This window comes from Capricornis sumatraensis, chromosome 9, assembly GCF_032405125.1.
Source record: "Capricornis sumatraensis isolate serow.1 chromosome 9, serow.2, whole genome shotgun sequence".
In the NCBI taxonomy this organism is placed as follows: Eukaryota; Metazoa; Chordata; class Mammalia; order Artiodactyla; family Bovidae; genus Capricornis; species Capricornis sumatraensis.
The window spans coordinates 39,433,589-39,456,979 of NC_091077.1; the positions used below are offsets into that span (position 1 = coordinate 39,433,589).

Here is a 23,391-nt window from a genome sequence, read left to right on the forward strand (position 1 = left end):
AGAAATTGTATGGACCTAACAGAAGCAGAAGATATTAAGAAGAGGTGGCAAGAATACACAGAAGAACTGTACAAAAAAGATCTTCATGACCCAGATAATCTCGATGGTATGATAACTCACTTAGAGCCAAACATCCTGGAATGTGAAGTCAAGTGGGCCTTAGGAAGCATCACCACGAACAAAGATAGAGGAGGTGATGGAATTCCAGCTGAGCTATTTCAAATTTTAAAAGATGATGTTATGAAAGTGCTGCACTCATTATGCCAGCAAATTTGGAAAACTCAGCAGTGGTCACAGGATGGGAAAAGGTCAGTTTTCATTCCAACTCCAAAGAAAGGAAATGCCAAAGAATGCTCAAACTACCACACAATTACACTCATCTCACATGCTAGCAAAATAATGCTCAAAATTCTCCAACCAGGCTTCAACAGTACATGAACCATAAAATTCCAGATGTTCAAGCTGGATTTAGAAAAGGGAGAGGAACCAGAGATCAAATTGCCAACATCCGCTGGATCATCGAAAAAAGCAAGAAAGTTCCAGAAAAACATCTATTTCTGCTTTATTGACTATGCCAAAGCATTTGACTGTGCGGATCACAACAAACTGTCGAAAATTCTTCGAGACGGGAATACCAGACCATCTGACCTGCTTCTTGAGAAATCTATATGCAGGTCAGGAAGCAACAGTTGGAACTGGACATGGAACAACAGACTGGTTCCAAGCAGGGAAAGGAGTACGTCAAGACTGTATATTGTCACCTTGCTTATTTAACTTCTATGCAGAGTACATCATGAGAAACGATGGGCTGGACAAAGCACAAGCTGGAATCAAGACTGCCGGGAGAAATATCAATAACCTCAGGTATGCAAATGACACCACCCTTATGGCAGAAAGTGAAGAACTTTAAGTGAAGAACTAAGAGTGAAGAACTCTTAGTGAAGAACTAAAGAGCTTCTTGATGAAAGTGAAAGAGGAGAGTGAAAAGGTTGGCTTAAAACTCAACATTCAGAAAGCTAAGATCATGGCATCTGGTCCCATCACTTCATGGCAAATAGATGGAAGAACAGTGAAACAGTGACAGACTATTTTTTGGGGCTCCAAAATCACTGCAGATGGTGACTGCAGCCATGAAATTAAGAGACACTTGCTTCTTGGAAGAAAAGTTATGACCAACCTAGACAGCATATTAAAAAGCAGAGACATTACTTTGCCAACAAAGGTCTGTCTAGTGAAAGCTATTGCCTTTCCAGTAGTCATGTATGGATGTGAGAGTTGGACTATAAACAAAGCTGAGCACTGAAGAACTGATGCTTTTGAACTGTAGTGTTTGAGAAGACTTGAGAGTCCCTTGGACAGCAAGGAGATCCAACCAGTCCAGCCTAAACAAAATCAGTCCTGAATATTCAGTGGATGGACTGATGCTGAAGCTGAAATTCCAATACTTTGGCCACCTGATGGGAAGAATTGACTCATCTGAAAAGACGGTGATGCTGGGAAAGATTGAAGGCAGGAGGAGAAGGGGACGACAGAGGATGAGATGGTTGGATGGCATCACCGACTCAATGGGCATGAGTTTGAGTAATCTCTGGGAGTTGGTGATGGACATAGAGGCCTGGTGTGCTGAGTGTATGGGGTCGCAAAGAGTTGGACATGACTGAGTGACTGAACTGACTGAATACTTTTGTGAAATACAATAAAATGATGTACAAAATAAAAATTTAAAAACCAAACCCATAAAAGTATTGGCCATTTTTTACATTTTTAGATTCAACAGACATAAATTACTGGTTAAAAGACAATAAAAGTTTCCAAACATTCTCAGTTTCTATCCAAATCTTGTTACAGATCTGTAACAAACATTTCAAAGGCTGGCACCCATCCACAAACCGCATTTTGAGTAACACTGCCTGAAGCACTGATTAACAGCAAAAATGAAAACATCTAAATGACCATCAGTAATGTAGTTGCTAAATATACTTTGGTATCTCCATATTATGGTTTAGCAATAAAATATAATGAAGCACATGAGTCACGAGTTCCACTCCTAAGTATATAACCAAGAGAAACGAAAACATATGTACCCACAAAATCTTGTTCACAAATGTTCATACCAGTTTTATTCACAGTAGCCGAACAGTGGCAATCCAAAGTTCTTTGGTGGATGAATGGATAAACAAAATGCAGTATATCCATACAATGGAGTATTACTCAGCCATAAAAAGTAACGAAGTACTGACACATGCCGCTGGATAAACTTGCAAATCATTATGCAAAGTGAAAGAAGCCAGACATAAAAGGCCACATTTATATGAAATGCCTAAAATAGTCAAATAGAGAGAGAGAGTAAGTAGATGAGAGGTTGCCAGGGGCTAGGAGTGAAAGAGGGATTAGAACATGATGGCTAAAGGGAACTGGATTTCCAAGTGGAGTAATGCTCCAAAAATGATTCTAAAAATGATTGTGGTGATATTTGCACAATTCTGTGCATATATTAAAAAGATCACTGAATTGTACACTTTAAATACACAAATCATACAATATATAAATTATATCTTAATAAACTTGTTATTAAAAATGAAGCAGAGGATTTCCCTGCTTCAGGGAAATCCAGGTGGTCCAGTGGTTAAGAATCCCCCTTGCTATGCAGGGGATGCAGGTTCGATCCCTGGTTGGGGAACTAAGATCCCACATGCCACAGGAGCAAATAAGCCCACACACCACAACTATTGAGCCTGGCTGACACAACAAAGATCCTTGTGCCGCAACTAAGATCCAATGCAGCCAAAGAAATAAATGAATATTTTTTTATAAAGTATGTTCTTTTAAAAAAATAAAGCAGAGTCCTATAGCTATTAAAACAACTTAATTAAATTATTTAAAACCTAAAGAAAATCCTAGGTCTGGATTTTTCATTAGTAATTTCTTCTAAACACTGAAAAGAGAAGCAACATTAAATCTTACACAAATTCTTTCAGGTAACACCGTAACATTTCCTAACTCATTTTATGAGACTAACATAACCTTGAGAGCCAAACCTGACAACCTGAAAGGAAAATCACAGACCATCTCTCTATGAAGACAGATGCAAAAATCTCTAAACAAAACGTTGAATCTGGTAACATATTAAAATAATAGAGCCCATCTAAGTGGGGTTTATTCTGGGAATGCAAAGGTAGTTAACATTCTAAAATTAATCACTGTAATTCAGTGTTTTGACAGAAAATAGAAAATATCATAAATTGTCTCCTGAATATAGAAATACCACTTGACAAGTCTTAATATCCAATCATAACCTTTAAAAAATAACCTCTCAGCAAACTAAGAAGAGAATTTCTTTGATTTGATCAATATCTACAAAAACCTAAAGCAATGGTCATACTTAATGCTTCTTCTGACTTCAGTTATAAAACCAGGATGCCTGCAATGGAATTGGTAATAATTCTCTTCAGCACACTGAAGGTCCTAGCCAAAGCAATGAGTAAAGTAAATAAAGATATAAGAACAGGAAAAAAATAAAATTCTACTTATTGATGACATAATAGAAAATACACAGAAAATCTAAAAGAGTATTAAACTATTAGAGTTAAAAACTGAAGTGGCAAGAACACTGAAAACAAGGGAACATGAAAAGCAAATTTTAAAATATTATTTTTTTAAATAGCATCTAGAAAAACCATCAACTTCCTAGGAATAAAGATAATAAAATATGTATAAGACCTCTACACTAAAAACTTGAAAATACTGTCAAATAAAATTAAAGACCAAATACACAGAACAATACATCATGTTCATAAATTGAAGGCCTTGGTATTGTGAAGATGTCATTTCTTTCTAAATTATTATCAAGATTCAGTGAATCTCATTCAAAGCTACAGCAGGGTTGGGGGGTTTTATTGTCATTGTTTTAATACAAAGTTGCAAACAGGTTGTAAAACTTGTATGAAAATGCAAAGGCCTAAAAATAACAAACACTGAAGCTGAAGCTCCAATACTTTGGTCACCTGATGCAAAGAGCTGACTCACTGGAAAAGACCCCGATGTTGGGAAAGATTGAAGGCAAAAGGAGAAGGGGACAACAGAGGATGAGATGATTGGATGGCATCACTGATTCAATGGACATGAGTTTGAGCAAACTCTGGGAGATGGTGAAGGACAGGAAGGCCTGGCATGATATAGTCCATGGGGTCACAAAGAGTAAGACACGACTCAGCAACTGAACAACAAGAACAGCAAGGCATTTCTGCACAAAATACCACCTGATACCAGCAGCGAAGCTCTGGTAATTACAATAAGGTGATAATTACTCCTGGATAGACAAATAGGATAATGGAACAGAAAAGGCAGTTCAGACCCAGACATGCAGCGCCACCAGGATGGCTGAAACAAAACAGAAAATGCCAAGTGTTGGCGAGGATGCAGTGGTTGTTGCTGTTCAGTTGCTCACCTGGAATTCTGGAATTCTCACACACGCTTGGCAGAACTATCACCTTCTTTGGAAAATGACGTGGAACTAGCTACTAAAATCTAACATCTGTATACTTTATGCCCAGTGATGCCACTATAAGATATAAATGCAACAGAGATGCATACATATGTTCCTCAAAACACATACACGACTGCTCAAAACAGCACTGCTCATAATAGCCCCAAACTGGAAAGAAACCCAAATGCCCAACAATAATACAGTGAATAAATAAACGAGCAATCCACCGCTACATGCAGCAACATAGATAAACCTCATAACGCTCAACTAAAGACACAAAATAGTCTACAGCATGTAGACATAAAATTCAAAAGCAGGCAAAGCTAGTCTATTATGTGAGAAACAGGTAGCTGGGGGTCTCTGGAGAACAGGTCATGTTTGTGGATCTGGACCCTGATGTGTTTTGGCTGTGGAAATTCATCAGGCTCCAGACTCAGGCTACGTGCTCGTGCCTGTAGTAACTTCTATTTGACAAAAAGTTAAAACAAATAATGAGGCAGACGCCAGACGTACAGACATGTTGATGTTATAGTGACAAAAGCTCTTAATGGTTGCAGGGACACAATATTAAATGTGAGCGGATTCATTGCTTTTCTAGCACCTCCTGCAGAAGCTCCTGTGCTTGCCCGCTTGTGAGCATAGCTTCAGATGAACTGACCAGGAGAAACAACAGAAAGGCCAGGAGCAGCGGGAAACATACAGAGAGACTTCTACCTAGGAAAGAGTGAAAACAATGGGTGTGAAAGGAAATGTGGAAAAAGGCCAGGAAGGCAGAGGGAGGGGAAACAAAAAGATCAGAGCTCAGGGGAAGGGTGGAAGGAGTGGGCTGAGAACCACGGCAGGCACCTGGAGTCTCGTTCTGGTGTTTGTTTCAATGGGTCTCCATGAAGAGTGGTCTGTGGACCTCTGGAGCCCATTCAGGTTGGACCAATAGGGAATGGTACCCTTATAATGCGAAGTTAAAAAATTTACAGAATACCTCACGTTATTTTATTTCTGTAAGAATTTAAATGTATGTTATTTGTTGAAGCACAGAAAAAGGTCTGCAGAATGCAAACTAAACTGGTCAAACATATACATCTAGGGCTTGGGACTGGATAAGGTAGTGAGGTGGGGGTACAAGAGAGACTTCTCTGGGGGAGGGAGAGAATAGGACAGTTTTAAGAAAGTAGCTTGCTTATATAATAATAATTTTTAAAAAATAAGAGACGCCTAGAAGGGGGCCTCTGTGGGGAAGTGGGGACCTTCAGGAAGAAGAAAATGGTATGTTCTAGGCTGAAAATTAGCCTTTCTCAATAATCTTAAGAAAGGACCTGGGACCAACTGAGTTGTCCCTCAGAGGATTCTGGCTAGAGGATCTGGAACCTTCCCACAGCCAGCCCTGGGGGCTCAAGAGTCCCTGCCCCACAGACACTGGGCAGGTACACCAGGGTTCACGCATCGCTCTTCCACTTCTCCACCACTCCCTTACCCCTCTCTCACCTCAGATCTACCATGATTTCCCTACCGTCTCCCTCCTGAGTTTATCACCTCACCCCCGTACCCCCACCCTCTCCACACATATACCTTCCTGCTCTTTTCTACACACCACCCCCAGCAGTGACGGGTGAGTGCCCAAGGTAGCAGAACTAGACCCTCACAGACCCTCGACCTCCAGCTCCTGATGGAGCTCCTGGATCCCAAAGGTTGGTGGGAGGGGGCAAGAGGAGAGGGTGTGCACTTTAGGGAGCAAACAGGCCCGGGGGGGCCTGAGGGTACTACCTTGACCTCGTAGACATTAAGCCCAAGTTCTGCCTTGGGGGTCATGTAGGGGAGGGGGAGGTCACTCTTGGGCAGCTGCTCCTGGCCTTTCTCAGAGGCAGTCCCCTGTCCTCTTAGAGCCTCCCACCCTTCCATACCCAGAGAGAAAGTATCGAGATCCATGGCCAGATCACGCCCCCTTGCCACGGGGCACTGTGAGCCCACGGTCATAGCCAATAAATCCACTGCTTCCAGGCACAGCTGACCCTTCTGCAAGCACTTGGGCCAACACAGTCTGTCTTTACCCCAACCTGTGGGGCAGGCAGTGCCAAGGATGGGGGTGACACCCAGGGGTAAAGTCACCGTCCAGTCCTTCTGAGGGTGGTACAGCCTGTTCTCTGCTCTGCCTACAGGTCATCCACTGCCCCCACCCACCCAGGGACACATGGTCTCATCTCTGCATTTTAAAAGTACATTTTTCACAATGCCCCACGACGGGAGGAGTGTGCACTTCCAATGGGGGAGCCGGCCCTTCCTCAACACCGTCTTTTGTTTTCTGGGCTGCTCCTTAGAGTCCCCATTTCCTTCAGAGCCTCAGCCTCCAGTGCTTTGAACCCCTTCCTGGGCTCCCCTGCTAGCGGGCGACACAGGCTACTTCTAAAGAAACGACCAGACGACAGGCACCTCAAGCTTGATCATGTCGTGAAAATCACGACCTTGTGAGGAAGGCAGCTTGGCTGCCTTCATCCTAATTCTAAAAGCAGGACTAAACAAAAATGAAAAACAACAGTGGAGCAGGGAAGAAGAGGCTTTGGTGGATCTGGAAGGAAACCTCAGGGCCATCCAAGAGAAAAAGATTTACCAAGAAGCCTGCTGACAATCTATTAGGCAACAGAAGGAATCTCAAGTACAAGGGCTCCTGAAGGAGCCAGGAGTTGTTCTTCCTTCATCTTCAAGCAGAAGGTTTGCTGGAGGATTCTGACACTAAATGAACCAAGAATCTAAGCAAAAATGTCTTTCTTTTCTGTGGAGGAAACAACAAAAGGAAAGAGCTGGCTTTACTTACTAAGTACCCCCTGCCCTGTAATAATGGTCTGCTTCTGACTCTCACCCCCTGGGGACCACAGACCATTTTCGCTAGGGATAAATGAACAGACATTACGAGATGCCTAGGGTATGCCAAACACTTCCACATAAACTTGTCTCAGTATATCCTCAGCACAAACCCCCGAGGTACATAATATTTTCCCATCTTACACACAAGGAGATGGAGAGTTTAAAGAATCAGATCACTTACCTGAGTTCACAGAGCCAGTGGGCGACCACAGCTGGCATTCATAGCCAAGTCTACTTGTATCAAACCCAGACTCCCCTCCCCTACACTGTGCAGCACCCTGGCACCTGTTGGGGAGGTGCTCTTACCTCTCAACCCTGATCTGGAAGCCCCAGGTAGAGGGCTGGACACAGGAGTCAGGGCTGCCCAGGAGGGCTCTCTATTGCGAGACCCTGAACCCCAGGCAGAGTGATAAACCAAAAAAACAGTTGATACAGACACATGCAAGACACCTCTTACTCCCCAGGGTACTGCCCCTCTGCTCCCGCTGGCTGGATTCCCAGAGCTGCCCTGCATCCTGTCTTTTCCCAGCCTCCTTCCCCCGTCTCTAGTCCCCAGAACAGCGCAGACCCTGCAAGTTTGGTTATTTACCCTCCAAAGCTGCCTCTCCCGTGGTCGGTCAGGCCTGGGGGCTCACCCCAGGGCCCAGCCCCCGAGACAAGTTTATAAAGGGACAGAAATGATGATGGAAGCAGCCGAGTGGGACAGAGCGAGCCGAACTAAGAGACCAGGGAAAGAGGGACATTTCCATGTGTTTCAGCCACAGCTAATCCTATCTGTACAGTTCACCAACGGCAGTTCTTTCTGTCCATGCCACCCACTTCAACCAGCCCCACCAGGACGGAAGGCAAGCTGAGACCAACCGGTGCCAGATTCATGGCAGAGCATGCCTGCGTTACCTCTGGAAGGCTGTGTATGTCTGAGCTTTAGGATGGTACATGGGGGTCAGGGGCGGGGGAGTGGGTTCCAAGCTAGGGTGAAGCCACAAGACGGAAAGAGGATAGGTTCTGTGGCCAAAGGACAGAGAAGAAATTCAGGGAGACATACGTGTTCAGAGGCTAGGCCTTCCAACCTCGGGAGGAGGCTGGGAATGCCTGAGTCTACACAGTTTCCAAAGCTTGCTCTATTTAGGCAATCTGGGGATTGGAACAGAATGTACAAGAAACATTAGCTGCAAATGGTTAAGAAGGCTTCTCAGGGAGATTCTCAAACTCTTTCCCTGTAAGGAATAGATTTCTGACACAGAAAGGCAAGTACCCAAGGCAAGCTGGCAGGACTGGATCTGACTCAGGTGTAAGGGACACTGGCCAGCACCCAACCAAAATGCAAATAACTTTAATCATCCAATCATTGGCCCCTGGGGCCAACTCAGAACTCAGCAGAGCACCCTGGCTAGAGTTAAGTCTAAGATAAGCAAGAAAAAAAGTCACGTGGTGAAAGTATGAGAAAAACTGAAAGAGAATCAGGATAAAGTCTAAAAATAAGAAAGGGGTCGACATCCCATCAATGGGCTTCCCCACAGGCATTGAGAAGCTGCCCTTACAGGATCGCCTGGTTCCTGGACAGTGAAGAATTCAAGAAGGATGTTGTTGGCTGCAGCAGCTTTATTTATAGATTTTTATTACCCCTTCTCTGTAACAGTTCTCTAACAGATTTGTCTCTGTCACTCCACAAATCACTTAACTGTATTTATAATATGAGCTGAATTCTGTGTGTTCCCATAGTAAAAGCAGCGTTTGGCCTTCCTCCCCTCCCCCACCCCTATCTAACACTCAGTGGAAGATCTATTATGATCCTGGGGGTAGCAGGAGTGAGGGAAAGATGGAATATAACACCTGCCTTTTAGAGTTTCACCGGCTGGGGCAGAAGTGGTGACAGGTAAGTGAAGCGACCCCAACTACAATATGGAATTGTTTGAGGGGGTCCCCAGAGTACAGTCAGATCACAGAGGAGGGGGCAATTAATTCTGCTTAGAAGATGAAGAAGGTTCCCAGAAGTGGGAAGATCAAAGCTGGTCCATGAGGAATGAATATGGATTCTTCCAGTAAAAAGCTAGGAGGGGAGACATTTCAAGCAAAAGAATGACATGCAGGTTCCAAGTGAATGGCATGATTGAGAGACAAATTCCATAGGCTTAGGAAGGTGACACAACTTGAGAGATGGGTCTAGAGAGGGAAGCAAGAATCAGATTGACAAATACCAAGGTACGGAAGGCATGAAGAGAAGAGACGTGCAGAGAGGTCGCTCAGTCGTGTCTGACTCTTTCTGACCCCATGGACTGTAGCCCACCAGACTCCTCTGTCCATGAGATTTTCCAGGCATGAATACTGGAGTGGGTTGCCATTTCCTTCTCCAGGGAATCTTTCCAACCTAGGGATCGAACCCGGGTCTCCTGCATTGTAGGCAGACACTTTACCGTCCAAGCTACCAGGGAAGAGATGGAATGCATACTGGATCCTAAATGCATGGGAAGCAGGATAAGTGAAGTGATTGGCTAGAGAGAGAGAAGAGGAAGAATGTACAGTGCCTAGATATGTGACCAAACATTATTCTGGGTGTTTCTCCAGGAGGATAGTTTTGGATGAGATAAACATTCAAACAAGTGGACTTAGAGTAAAGCAGATTGCCTTCCATAAAGTGAGTGGGCCTCATTCGACCAGTTGAAGGTCTGAATAGAACAAAAAGAGAGAATTCTCAAAGAAGAGAGCATCCTTAGGATTCTAACTGGAACATCTCCTGAGCCTCCAGCTTGCTAATTTATCCTAGAAATGTTGGACTTGCCAACCTCTATAATTGTATAAACCAGTTACTTAAAACAAGTCTCTCTGCAGACACAGAGAACAGACTCGTGAACACGGGCTGCAGGGAGGAAGCAGAGGTGGGATGAATGGAAAGAGGCACATAGAAACATATACACTACACTATATAAAACAGACAGCCAGTGGGAATTTGCTGTATGACTCAGGGAACTCAAACCAGGGCTCTGTTACAACCTAGATGGGTGAGAAGGGGTGGGAGTGGGGAGGGAGGGTCAAGAGGGAGGGGATATATGTATACCTACGGCTGCCTCATGTTGATGAATGGCAGAAACCAACACAATATTGTAGAGCGATTATCCTTCAATTAAAAATAAATTTAAAAAAAAAACAAGTCTCTTTACACAGGTAGGTAGGTAGGCAAGCCAGTAAGCAGATAGATAGACATATATATACTATTGGTTCTGTTTCCTAGGAGAACCCTGACCAATACAGTAAGGAACAAAGACATCTTCCAGACTTCAGGCTAAGACAACACTGCAGCCCAGGCCAAACTCACATGAATGCATGTGTGTTCAGAGTCAACACACTGTGACACATGGCCCACTCAAAGTGAGGCCCTGCGCTGCTGCCCCCACCTTTGCTGGGTCATTTAATCCAAGAGCTGACGGTGTATATCCTCTAAGATGTTCACTAGTCACATCAAAATGGACAGATCTGAACGGAGTCCTCATTCTGTTCACCCCTTTTAAAGCAAATGGCACCACTGAGTTGCCCAAAAATTTGGGGTGTCATCCAAAAGCTAGGAGTCATCCAATCACTCCCCCTTACTCAGTCCACCTCTACGTCCTGTCAGTGTAGTCTCCCAAATCCACACCAACTCCATCTGTGTCTTTCCATCACCACCACCATGCCCTCATCTGGTCTGGACAATTGCAATAATTTCCCTGTAGTTTCCCCACTTCCTCTGCTCCTACTTTCCTCTCAGGCACTCCTCCAAGACATTCTCCCTTCTGTATCAGCCTGAGCTTTTCAAAACATAAACTGGACAATGTCACCAGTATTTCAACCCAGCAATGATTTCCCACTGCTTTTTGGATGAAATATACACTCTGTGGCCAAGAGGGTCAGACACATCTACTGGATTGCTCATCATGCCCATCCCTGCCTGCTTCAAACACTGACCCTCCCTACCCCCAGAAGACACCCCAAACTTTTGGCTACCTAAGAACCGAATCACTGTGCTTAGGGCCTTGGGAAATCTTAGGGTGCCTGGCTTCTTCTCCTTATGCAGATCTTGGCATCAATGCTCCCTCCTCAGAGAGGCCTCCCTGACCTCCCTTTCTAAAGTAGAAAATCTCAACATCAGCACCCACCTGCACCCTCTACTGAAGCACCTGCTCCGTGCCTCCATAGCTCTCATCGCAATTCAGAATTATCTCATTTATCTGTAAGTTTATCTGTTTTTATTTGTCTGTTCCCTCCACCCCATCCATGACACTTGGAATGTAAATTTTATGTGGCACAGACTTTGTCTTGTTCACCACTGTGTCCTCAAAATCTAACATGGTAAGTACATTTGAATGAAGAATAAATAAAATAACAAATAACTACCTTCTAAGTTTAGGATTATGGTATCAATATGAAAGAGTGGCTAATTGAAGCTTAGAGAGGTTAAATAACCTGCCCAAGGTCATTTAGCACTAAATGGCAGATTCAGGACTCAACTCCAAGTCTGTTCTATACCAGAAGATGAACTGTCCATCTCTCCCCATGGATGTCTATATTAACCAGTGTCTATGCACACTTTTCCGCTTTAATAGATCCTTTAGTAATACAATATTTATTAAATACAAACACCTCTGGTGCACCTGTGATATTCTAGGTATCTTGCTGTGTGGACCATGGACATTAAATAAGGCAGGGGCTGTTTTCCCAGGGGGCTTCCCTGGTAGCTCAACCAGTAAAGAATCTGCCTGCAATGCAGGAGACCTCAGTTCAAGTCCTGGGTCGGGAAGATCTGCTAGAGAAGGGATAGGCTACCCACTCCAGTATTCTTAGGCTTCCCTGGTGGCTCAGCTGGTAAGAATCTGCCCACAATGCAGGAGACCTGAGTTCAATCCCTGGGTCGAGGAGACAACCGCAGCACACGATGAGGTAGGCAGGATGGGTGTGACCCAGTAACACATTTGGACAGGCCTGTGACTAGCCCAGGGCTAGAAACAAACTCTGTTTTTGCTTTTTGAATGCGTACCTTTCAGCTGTTTTGCTTTTTGTTCCTGATTATGCTGGTAACAGATGCTTAAATCTAATCACTCAGTGATCATCACTGTCCACACTGTGATATTACTATCAGTTTTCTCCCCATTCTTGAAATATCGTGGGTGCCTTTCCCCCATAAAGGGCTATGAATGCTATTCTCCACGTTTTTACCATAAGTGATGCTCTGATAAACATCACTGCCACCTGTGCACAGTGGTCAGTTTATATCCTGAAACTAGAAGTGGAAATGCTTGGGAAAAGTTTGTGCTTTTAAAAATGCTGTTTATATGCCAAACTGTCCTCCAGAATATTGAAACAAATAAACGTTATCAATCTGATCAGTGAAAACTAACATCTCATTTTACTATATATTTCCTCAATTATTCGTGATGTGGACCATCTTTTCCAGGTCCCAGAGCAGAATACGTTCTCCAGAAGCATTCACTAAAGGAAAGTGCCAGCATTTGTAATTTTCCTACTAGGAACTCCCTACTCATATCCTTTGTCCATTTTTCCACTAAGATACTTGGCTTTTCCTTATTCTTTTGCAAAAGTGCTTTATAGCTCGTGAATATTAGCAATGTGCTTGCTATATATGCTGAATTTTTTTCAGCTTACCATTTATCTGTAAACTTTGAGGTGGAATCTTTCTAGGCAGAAAATTTAAGCTTTTAAGCTTAAAACATTTAAGAAAACATTTCTTCCATAGCAGAATTTTTCAACATTGGAACCACTGACATTTGGGTGGGATAATTCTTTGTGTTGGGGGCTCTCTAGTACATTGTAGAATGTTTAGCAGCCTTCCTGTCCTCTACCCACTAGATGCCAGTAGCACCCTTCAAGATGAGACAAATAAAAAAATGTCTCTAAACATTGTCAAAATCCTCCGAAGGCTAAGTCATCCCTGGCTGAAAACTGCTGCTTTGTGGTTTCTGACTTCAGTACCGTGCTTATAAAGTCTAGTTCCACTTCACAGTTTTTACAAGTGATCCATTGTATTTTGTCTTGCCCTCCATGGTTTTATTTTTCACAGTTAAGCCTTCGGTCCACGTGGAATATAATTTAGCATACGAAGAGAACTAAGAAACGGAATATTATGACTGCATTGAACTTACCCCTGGGAAAAGGCAGTCCCACCATGTGCGTAGCTCTTGATATGTGAGACATTGAATAATCCCAATGTACAAAGTTATATGACACCTCACAGAGTGAAGAGTTGCACCTGTCATCCAACAGTTGGCATGGAGTTGGCCAAGATGGCCAAGACACTTGCAGGCTCGTCTTCCCACAGCTTCAGCAAGTCTCTACTGGGTTTAAACAAGACGTGTTCAATAAATGTTGGTCGGATGGGACAACCATTTTAGGAATATGTTTGCTAGTGGCTATTTTACCACTTACATAATCAGCATCACTTGAAATCAACAACACACCACTCAATTCTGGAGTCTGGAAAATTCTCAACGATCTTCCGTTTTAGTAGGAAAAAAACACCAGAGTGAAAGGTTAACTTTGTATTTCACTGTTCTTAGTTTGAGTTTTGTGTACTTTCTAATATATTTTTTAAAACATTAATTATCCTTTTTAAAAATGCTGTTAGATTTCTATAGAATTTAATGAATATAGTGAGCTCCCTCTAGTGGTCACAGAAAATCTTCAAATCCCAATGGTCAACACATGGCTAAACCTCAAGACCTTTATTGATAGGACACAGTATATTTTACAATTAACAGGTTCAGAGTGGCTAGACAATGCCTTAAGAGAAGACTTCTAATTATTTCCTTCCATCCATCAGTGAATCTACAAATCGGTTTCATAAGATCACTGTCTAAAATTATGGTTATCATCTTCCCTTCTAAATCCCTCTTTGGGGATTTCCTGTTTCTGTTCAGGATATCTCCTCCCCCGGGCTTGAAGCTTCGGGTATCTTTGTTCCCTCCAGTGCCCATCCATCCTGTTTGTGAGCTCTGTCCACCCCGCGGCCCAGTGCCTCTCACAGCTGTTCCCTGCCATCAACTCTCGTGGCCCTCATTCAAGTTCCCATGACCTCTCCTCCAGCGGAGCCATTCAGCAGATATTTGTTATCCCTCTTTCATACTCCAGCACTGTTCTAGGCTCAGGGGATGCGTAGGGCAGCAAGACAAGACCAGCCTCATCCTGAGCACCCTCTCGGTGGGTGATGCGGTCCAGTTCATCCACCAAGCTGTTTCTATAGTCCTCCTCTTAAAGCTGGACTCTACTGACACACCTTCAACCGTCTCCCATGGAACGAAGCCCACATCCCTCCATAATCAAGACCCACCCTCACCACCCTCCAACCAAACAGAATTCCTGACACTCCCAGAGCTCCCCTCCGCCTCTGCTCAGGCTGCCAGACCTTGTGGAGTGTGTCCCCAACCCTAGATGGCTAAGATGCCAACAAGTCTTCAAAACCCTGCCCAACTGTCGTCTCTCCCCCAGGTCTCCTTGATCTGAGGTGATCTCTCCCTTCTTTTAGTTTCTCTGGGACTTTTCCCCTCTAACAACTGGGTCTGCAAGTCCTCTAACAATCTCAGACAATATCACCCACAGGACAAACACAAAATTGGGGGTAGAGAGAGATGAATGAACAAACAAATGAATGAATTCTCCAGGGAGTTCTGGCAGGAAAAAAAAAAAAAATCAGACACACAAATTATCTTCTTCAGCTTTGTACAGTGTGAATAGTGGGATAAACTGCCATTAAGCTACTTAGTGTCACCATAAACACAAGTCAATGAGGATTTAACAAGTTGGAAAAAAGTATCATTTAAAAAATTCTACAAATAAGAAATAACTCAAAGGGGATAGCAACTTTTTGCTTCAAAGTACAAGAAGCAAGTTCCTAAGCCAACTAATACAGTAAACAGGCTGAACAGAGTAACTCTGACCATTTATGCTCCGCTATGTGACATTTGCCATAGAATGTACCAGGTTTTGTATCACTTCCCCATTGAACTTCATGCTCTCCTAAACAGTTTCATGCCTCTGCTCAAACTTCCAAACATTTTCACAGACCAGCCGATTTCTAACTATGATTAATCTGCTTATTAATTTCTGGAAACCTACACTGCAAGCGCAGTGCCTGTCATTTGGAAACCACATGCCATACCTCTGGGATATTATGCAAGGACACAAAAAGGCACAAAAAGGAAACGAAAACTATTAACTGTTTTTCTGAAAAGTTCCTAATACTCTCTAGGGTAGGTTGAGCCCAGTTAAAAACCAGTGCAAACTGTATGGAGCTCCATGTTTGGCACGATGAGGTCTTTCATACGCCATTAGTGGCTGACAAGAGTTTGTGGGCCACAGGTTTTCTTTTCCTTTCCAGTTCCCTACTTCTGGGCTCTGTCACTAGCATTTTCTCACCACATCCCAGAAGAACATGCCAAGAAAGTCTGCCAGGCCTCTGTTGTTTCCCTCTAGAATATTCCCAGCCAACTGCCAACTCTGAATCGCCTTTTCCCTATCTTTCAGCCCTGACTGACATCGGTGAAAATCAGGAAGGTAAGGGGCCGCACACAGTGGATCTGGCCTGGCCTGGGGGTAAGGGATCTGGGTTCCTAACCACCAACTCACTTTCAGGAAGCAGTGCCAGGCCCTGTTACAAACGCTCTTCAAGCTCATTCAGTCCTGCATGATTCCATGAGGTAGGGACCATTAGAAACCCCACTTCACAGAATGAAAAACTGAAGCAACAGGAGGTCATGGAGTTGGTAAGGGACAAAGAATTTGAATCAGGCAGTCTGGGTCCAAAATTCAAGTGTTTGATCACGGAGCCGCACTGTCTGTTGGACCAGTTCAACAGAGGAACAAGACTTACATGCTTGAAGTAGAAGCAAATCTCTTGTCAAAACTGGGGTCCCTGCTGAGGAGCTCCTGGCCAGCTGCCCCCAGGAGTGGGACTAATGCGGTTATATATTACTTGTGTCTACCCAGCTACACCCCTTCTCTCTTTTTCTGAGAACAGTACCCTAATTGTCCTTGAGGTAACCACCCTTTCCCACTCTCAGCCCACATGATTCTGCTAGTGTCAGCCCTCCCCACCACCAGCCTGTCCTCAGGTCAAAGGATGGTCACATGACCCACACCTGGCCAATCGGTGTGTCCTGTTCTCCAGGCACAGCAATTAGTTCAGGGAGAGGCATCTGCCCCAAGCCAGCAAATCAGGATGAGCTCTGGGACTTCTTTCTTTAACCATGGTAAAACATAGACAAAGTTTAAATAACTATTTTAACCACTTAAAAGTGCACAATTTCATGGCATTTAATGCATTGACAGTGTTGTATAACCATCACCACTATCCATTTTCCAGAACTTTTCCATCTTTCCAAATGTAAACTCTGTACCCAGCAACAATGCGTGCTAAGTCACTTCAGTCGTGTCCAACTCTTTGCGACCCCATGAACTATAGCCCACCAGCTCCTCTGCCCATGGGATTCTCCAGGCAAGAGCATTGGAGTGGGTGGCCTGGCCTTGCCCTCCACCAGCAGGGTCTTCCCGGCCCCGGGACTGAACCCACCACTCTTCCATCTCCTGCACTGGCAGGTGTGGGCTCTTTACCACTATTGCCAGCTGGGAAGCCCAGTCAGCACCAATAACTCCCTGTATTAGTCTGCTTGGGCTATCAAAACTAAGTACCATGGTTTGGGTGACTTACACAACAGAAATCTATTTTCTCACAATTCTGGAAGTTGTAAGTCAGAGATCAAGGAGTCAGCACGGTTGGTTTCTGCTGAGGCTTCTCTCCTTGGCTTGCAGATGGCCGTCTTCTCCCCGACTTCACGCCATCTTCCTTCTGTAAGTGTCTGTGCTCAATCTCTTCTTACAAGGACACCAGTCCTAGTGGATGAGGGCCCACCCTAATGGCCGCACTTTATCTTATCTGCTTCTTTAAAGACCTCCATCTCAAATACAGTCTTATTTTAAGAGGTACTATTGCAGGGAGGGTTGTGGGGGGGCGGTAAGCACTTGAACGTATGAATTTGGGGAGGATACAATTGGGCCCATAACACTCCCCATTCCTCAATGCTGCCATCTTTGAGAATGGAGAATACTCTACCTGCTGGGGTTGCTCAGAAGGTCTGATCTACTGCTGGGGCCATTAGTAGCCACCTTCCCACTCCAAGGAGATGGTGTCTGAAAATGGCACAGGGAAGAGCTGAGAGATGGAGAGAAACCCCTGAACCCAGATATACCTGACCTCTACTCTGTCTCTAATCTCTTCATTCCAGTTGTATGAGCTAATATGTTTCCTCTTTGTTTCTTTGTTTTAACATAATTAAAAGAGCTAGTTAAGGCAAGGAGCTTTTACACCAGAATGGTCCATATGTCCAGGAGGTGCAGGCCATACCTACACGGCAGCTGTTCAAGTGGCAGAGTCGAGAGTCAAATCCAGGCCTCTCAGGCTCTAGGGTGCCAGTCCCGACCCATCCCTTGGGATGCTCACGTGTTCACAGCACAGTAGGGACCAGGTGGTGCCCAAGTCTCCCACAGAGGCGACTTTGGGGCCACCCTCTGCCATTGCCCTTCCTGCAACATTCCAGAATTGCTGCTCTGGGAAGGGAGCTCCCCAAACAGACTGAGGGCTCCTGTCCTTTCAGCGCAGTGACCTAAAGCCCTGCAGCAGTTCCTCCCTTGTGATGACTTTCAGTACAGAGCGAGAGAAAGGCAGGGGGCAGGGCAAGACAACAAGCCTCCTTCCCACCCAACACTTCCTTGAAGGACAGTCTGTAAGAACACAGGATGGGAAACAACTCAAATGTCCCTGGGGTGGGGAGAACTGGCCCGGTACTTCATAGGACTGCCCAACAGCCTGATAGGATTCCTCATTTAACCCAAAATGAGGCAGCATTGCTCTCTGATCCATAGACTGATTCAGATCATCTCAGAGGGAAACTGCAAACCGAGAAGGCAACACGGGACAACATATCTGCATAAAACCAAGAGGGGAGCTACTCACTGAAATGGATCTAAATGACCTCAAAAACTGAGCTGTCCAACTCTATAGCAACCAGCCACACATGGCAACTTAAGACTAAACAAGCTTTTGTAAAATTTAAGTACAGTCGATTTACAATGTTGTGCTAATCTATATTGAATAGCAAAGTGACTCAGTTACACACACTCATACATTCTTTTTTTATATTCTTTCCCATTAGGGCTTATTTATAACACTATACATTAGGACCTTGTTTATCCATTCTGAAACAAAAATTATAAATTCAGTCCGTCACTTATAGTAGCCACATTTCAGGTGTTTGATAGCCCCACGTGGCTAGCAGTAGCTGCTATATTAACGGAGAGAAAGAACATTTCCATCATCACAGAAAGTTCTATTGCAAAGGGCTGCTCAAAAGGACCTCAGCAAATGGGTAAAGGGCCCCTGGAAAGGGGTGCAGGCGAAACAGGGCAGAAAAGGGGAGGGGAATTATTTTTCACATGTAATCTTTTGTAGTACTTGTAGTATACATATTATTTTCCTATTCAAAAATAAACATTTTAAAACTTTAAACACATTTTAAAACATTTAAGTACATAAGTAACATAAGAAAAGAAGATACTGGAATCCCCAGGGACACAGGTAAGCTACATGAATCTACAGCCTGGAGCTCTCTGCTGAAGGAAGAGAAGTCTCTTCTGGGGCAGGTGTATGAGAAACAGCAGCATCAGGGGGCTCCTAGGTGGCAGCCCCACACGCCTGATTCACACCTGGTGGTGCAGGAAGCTCCTATGTCCCTTACATTTTGATCATCTCAGCAACTTCATAATTAGAGTGATTAATAGTCCCATTTATTTTAGTTTCCTGAGGCTGCCACAACCAATGACCACAAACAAGGTGACTTAACATGACAGAAACCCACTCTCTCATGGTTTTGGAGGTCAGAAGTCCAAAATCAAGGTGTTGGCAGGGCTAGCTCCTTCTGAAAGCTCTTAGGGAGAATTGCACCCATGCTTCTCTCCCATTTCTGTGGCTGCTGACAATCCTGGCTTTTCCTGGGCTCGAAGAAGCATCTCTCTGGCCTCTGCCTCCATCTTCCCACGGACTTCTCCTCTGGGTGTTTCTGTGTCTCAAATCGCTTAAACCTCTGTGTCTTATAAGAACACTTGTCATTGGTTTGGGGGCCTACTCTAAATCCTGGATGACCTCATCTCAAGATCCTTCATTATGTCTGCAATGACCCTATTTCCATGTTAGATCACATTCACAAGGATCAGGGGTTAGGAATGGGATGTATCTTCTGGGGGGACACAATTCAACCTCAGCTATATTGTTTTATAGACAAAGAGTTCAAGGGCCTCTCACTTGCCTGAGGTCACAGGGCTAGTTCAGAGCACAGTTCAGTCACTCATCCCACCACTGACTCCAGTAAGAGAAGAATCTTGACCTTCCAGCCCAAAGCCTACCCCTCCTTTCAGCCTCAGAGCTCTGCGAGCACCCACTTCACAATGGGCAATACACACAGAAGAGCCGCCCCCTTCTCTGGCCTGGCTTATCTGCCTGCTGTATCCTAGGATCTGACAAAAGACTACACTGTCCCCTGAGCCGTGGGAAGGAGCTGGGGCCGGGAGATCTGTGGGCATCTCAAATGAGATGGGGATCCAAGTTACAGAGGGTGGTCTCCGTGTCCAGACGCCAAAATTCTGGAGGGCAGATCAGAGCCAGAGAGAAAGGGAATGAGTTAAGGCTTGTGGTATTGGAGGAAAAGGTCTTTGTGCTTCTCATGGCAGAGGTGAATGTGCTAGCCTATGGGGTTTCACACTGATAAAAGGTTCTAGTTTGAAGGGCTCAGATCAATCCTCCCGCTCAAGATGACAGGAGAGAAAAAGCAGATGCGGACATGGGTGTGCACTGGGGCCTGACAGGCTGTGACGCCACACCCCTTGGGCCATGCTAGCCTCACCTGCCAGGATGGCCTGGGTACAGCCACAAGCCCCCCAGACAATGAACGACAGTACAGTGATGCCCGGAGAGAAGGGCAGGTCACCATGGTTCTGACCAGCTTTCAGCCTCCATGCTCATACAAGAAACCTTCTTGGTGGGTCAGAAGTCCCTGGGGGAAGACAGGACACAAGACTGTCTCCAGGTCCTGGCACTTGACCTGTATTTCCTCCACAATGTCAAAAAAGCCTGCAGAGCTCTCTCCAGTATTGGAATCATTTACTGATACAAACAGTGAATGGCTGGCCAAGATTTGGACCTGGTTTGGATATATTTGGGAGCTCCATGTCCCCTCTCTGCCTCCCTTTTCCCTCTCCATCTATCATCTGTATCGATGATTTTCAAACTTTCAGTCAGCAACCCACAGCAAGGAACCCATTTCACACTGGCAATTGCAAGTATAAATAGCTGAAACAGAAACCTCAGTATCTCTATTCCAGTCTCTGCTCGTTCAAAATTTCAGAACACTGGCTACAGCCCACGTAAATGATGTCAAGTCTTATGAATGCATTGTGACTCCCAGGTTTGTCTGTCTGTTTTTGGCCACACTGCTCAGCTTGTGGGCTTTTAGTTCCCTGACCAGGGATTGAACCCAGGCCCTCAGTGGTAAGAGCGCTGAGTCCTAACCACTGGACCACCAGGGAATTCCCAGTGACTCCTAGTTTTTAAAAATCTCCTCTATATAATTCACATGATTTTACATCCATACAATACTCAGAAAGGACAGGGAAGGGACAAAGGGATTATTTTATACATTTTTCAGATCAGCCAGAAATTCACTGATGGAACTGAAATTTTTTCCCCCATTGAATTGCAACTTCTGACTTCCTGATCTGCTTATGATGTCATTACTTATCATGTCTTTTTCTGTCCTATTAAAATCTCAGAAAGAAAGTGAAAGTGAAGTTGCTCAGTGGTGTCCGACTCTTTGAGACCCTATGGACTGTAGCTTGACAGGCTCCTCTGTCCATGGGATTTTCCAGGCAAGAATACTGGAGTGGATTGCCATTTCCTTCTCAGAGTTCCTACCAAAGGCTAGCTCAAGCTCAACTCCCACTGGGTCCCCAGAGACTGAATTTCCACAGCACAGGTCCACCTTTGTACAAATCTCAGGGCATCTCCCAACGTGGAGATAATAACCATTGGTAAGCTTAGTTTCTGGACCAGGTGAAATGGCTTCAGAAATGCCAGGCAATTTGTCTAATGGAAGGCATGATAGCAAGAAACAGGGTGCCTGGGTTCAGCTCCTGTGTTCTCTCACCTTGTCTGGCATGGTGAGATGTCTGGGAAATGTTATGATTTTTCACTCACTCACTGGTATTATACACGGTTCTATGAGAGGATTAGTTTACACCCTGAACACAGTGGGGCTGAGACTACACCCTAAATTCTCAATCATAATACATGCAGAGCTCTAATAAGGACAACCAGAAGACCTAATATGGATCAGGATTTGAGTCACATGGACTAGGAACCAACAAATCCTCATTTCTAGTCACAGCCACCTGGTCTATACCCCCAAAATCCAAGAGACATGATTATTTGAACAAATCAGACCATGTTTACAGCTCCTTTCCTCTTCCTCTACCATGATTCCCTCTATCTGCCCCCTTATGTTTGAAACAGAGCTAAGAACACAATGTTAACACTGCACGGGTGGTTCATGCTTGTTTCTCCATCTTTAAAAAGGGATGGCTGCTACTTTCCTAGCATTTGAGCCTTTATTATTAGTCATCTCAAAGAGTTTTTAGCTCCTCCACCAATACCACTGTCCTTATCTAACCAAGTCAGTTAATTTTGCCTGAATATTTATGACACACCTACTGCCGAAGATGTAGGGAGAAAGGATGGTCCACAAGGTGCCATAGATAGCCTGAAGCCTGAGATGATTCCCTTGACCGTGGCTTTGGCAGTTTTGAGCAGACAGGAGAGAGAAGGCCAGGTCTCTAGAAGTCAGGAGCCAGCAAGGATTGAACATCCACTTACCTGGGGGGCAGACACAGTCTGTCGGTGCTTCTCGAACTGTCCGGAGCTTGACTGGTCCCTCCAACTTCTGAATCAGAAAGAAAAGGGGGGAAAAATAAGGATGAGTTTCAGACAACATAGGGTAGAAGTGGAAAAATCAGCAAAAGCCAATATGTGAAAGATCTACAGTGTTGGTGCTGGTGCTCTCAAGAACAGTTTTTAAAGGATCATTAAATTCTATAGGCAGGTTTAGAATGGGAGGAGAAACAGAAATGAACACGAAGCAATTACTTGGGAGTCCTTAAATAGAAAGTGGCAGGTTTCTGCTTTGTAACTTTTTCAAATACAAATCCGGGAATGACAAAGGGACCTTCAGTCCCTGGTATGAAGACAGGAGGCCAGAGCAGAGGGAGGCCAGGTAGGGTCAATCAAAACTTACTTCTGTGAGAGTTTTATAGTTTCTGGTCTTACATCAAGTCTTAATCTAAATTAATTAACCTTAATTAATCCACTTTTAGTGTATCTTTGTGTATGGTGTTAGGAAGTGTTCTAATTTCATTCTTTTACACAAAGCTGTCTAGTTCTCCCAGCACCACTTACTGAAGAGACTATCTTTTCTGCATTGTATATTCTTGTCTCCTTTGTCAAAGATAAGGTACCCACAGGTGTACAGATTTATCTCTGGACTTTCTATCTTGTTCCATTGGCCTATATTTTTGCTTTTGTGCTAATATCATACTATCATGATGACTGTAGCTTTGTAGTATAATCTGAAGTCAGGAAGGTTGGTTCCTCCAGCTCCATTCTTCTTTCTCAAGATTGCTTTGGCAATTCAGAGTCTTTTGTGTTTCCATACTAATTGTGAAATTTGTTGTTCTAGTTCTGTGAAAAATGCCATTGGTAATTTGATAGGGATTGCACTGAATCTGTAGATTGCATTTAGTAGTAGAGTCATTTTCAATATTAATTCTTGATGGAAATGTAAGTTGATACAGCCACTATGGAAGACTGTATGAAGACTCCTTTAAAAAGTAGGAACAAAACTACCATATGACCCAGCAATCCCACTACTAGGCATATACTCTGAGGAAACTACAATTGAGACAGACAC

The 23,391-nt window shown here is 44.2% G+C and overlaps 1 protein-coding gene and 1 non-coding gene across 2 annotated transcripts in view; both read right to left on the minus strand.

Moving 5' to 3' along the window:
* Positions 1-23,391, minus strand: part of COL23A1 (collagen type XXIII alpha 1 chain) — a 385,192-nt gene that overhangs the window by 335,814 nt on the left and 25,987 nt on the right. Inside the window, exon 4 of the mRNA XM_068981034.1 lies at positions 22,302-22,368. Within this exon, the coding sequence (XP_068837135.1) occupies positions 22,302-22,368 (67 nt within the window). The remainder of the gene's footprint in view (positions 1-22,301; positions 22,369-23,391) is intronic.
* TRNAK-CUU (transfer RNA lysine (anticodon CUU)) lies at positions 20,887-20,959 on the minus strand. Its single transcript has one exon. It is a non-coding gene; the product is annotated as a tRNA-Lys (tRNA).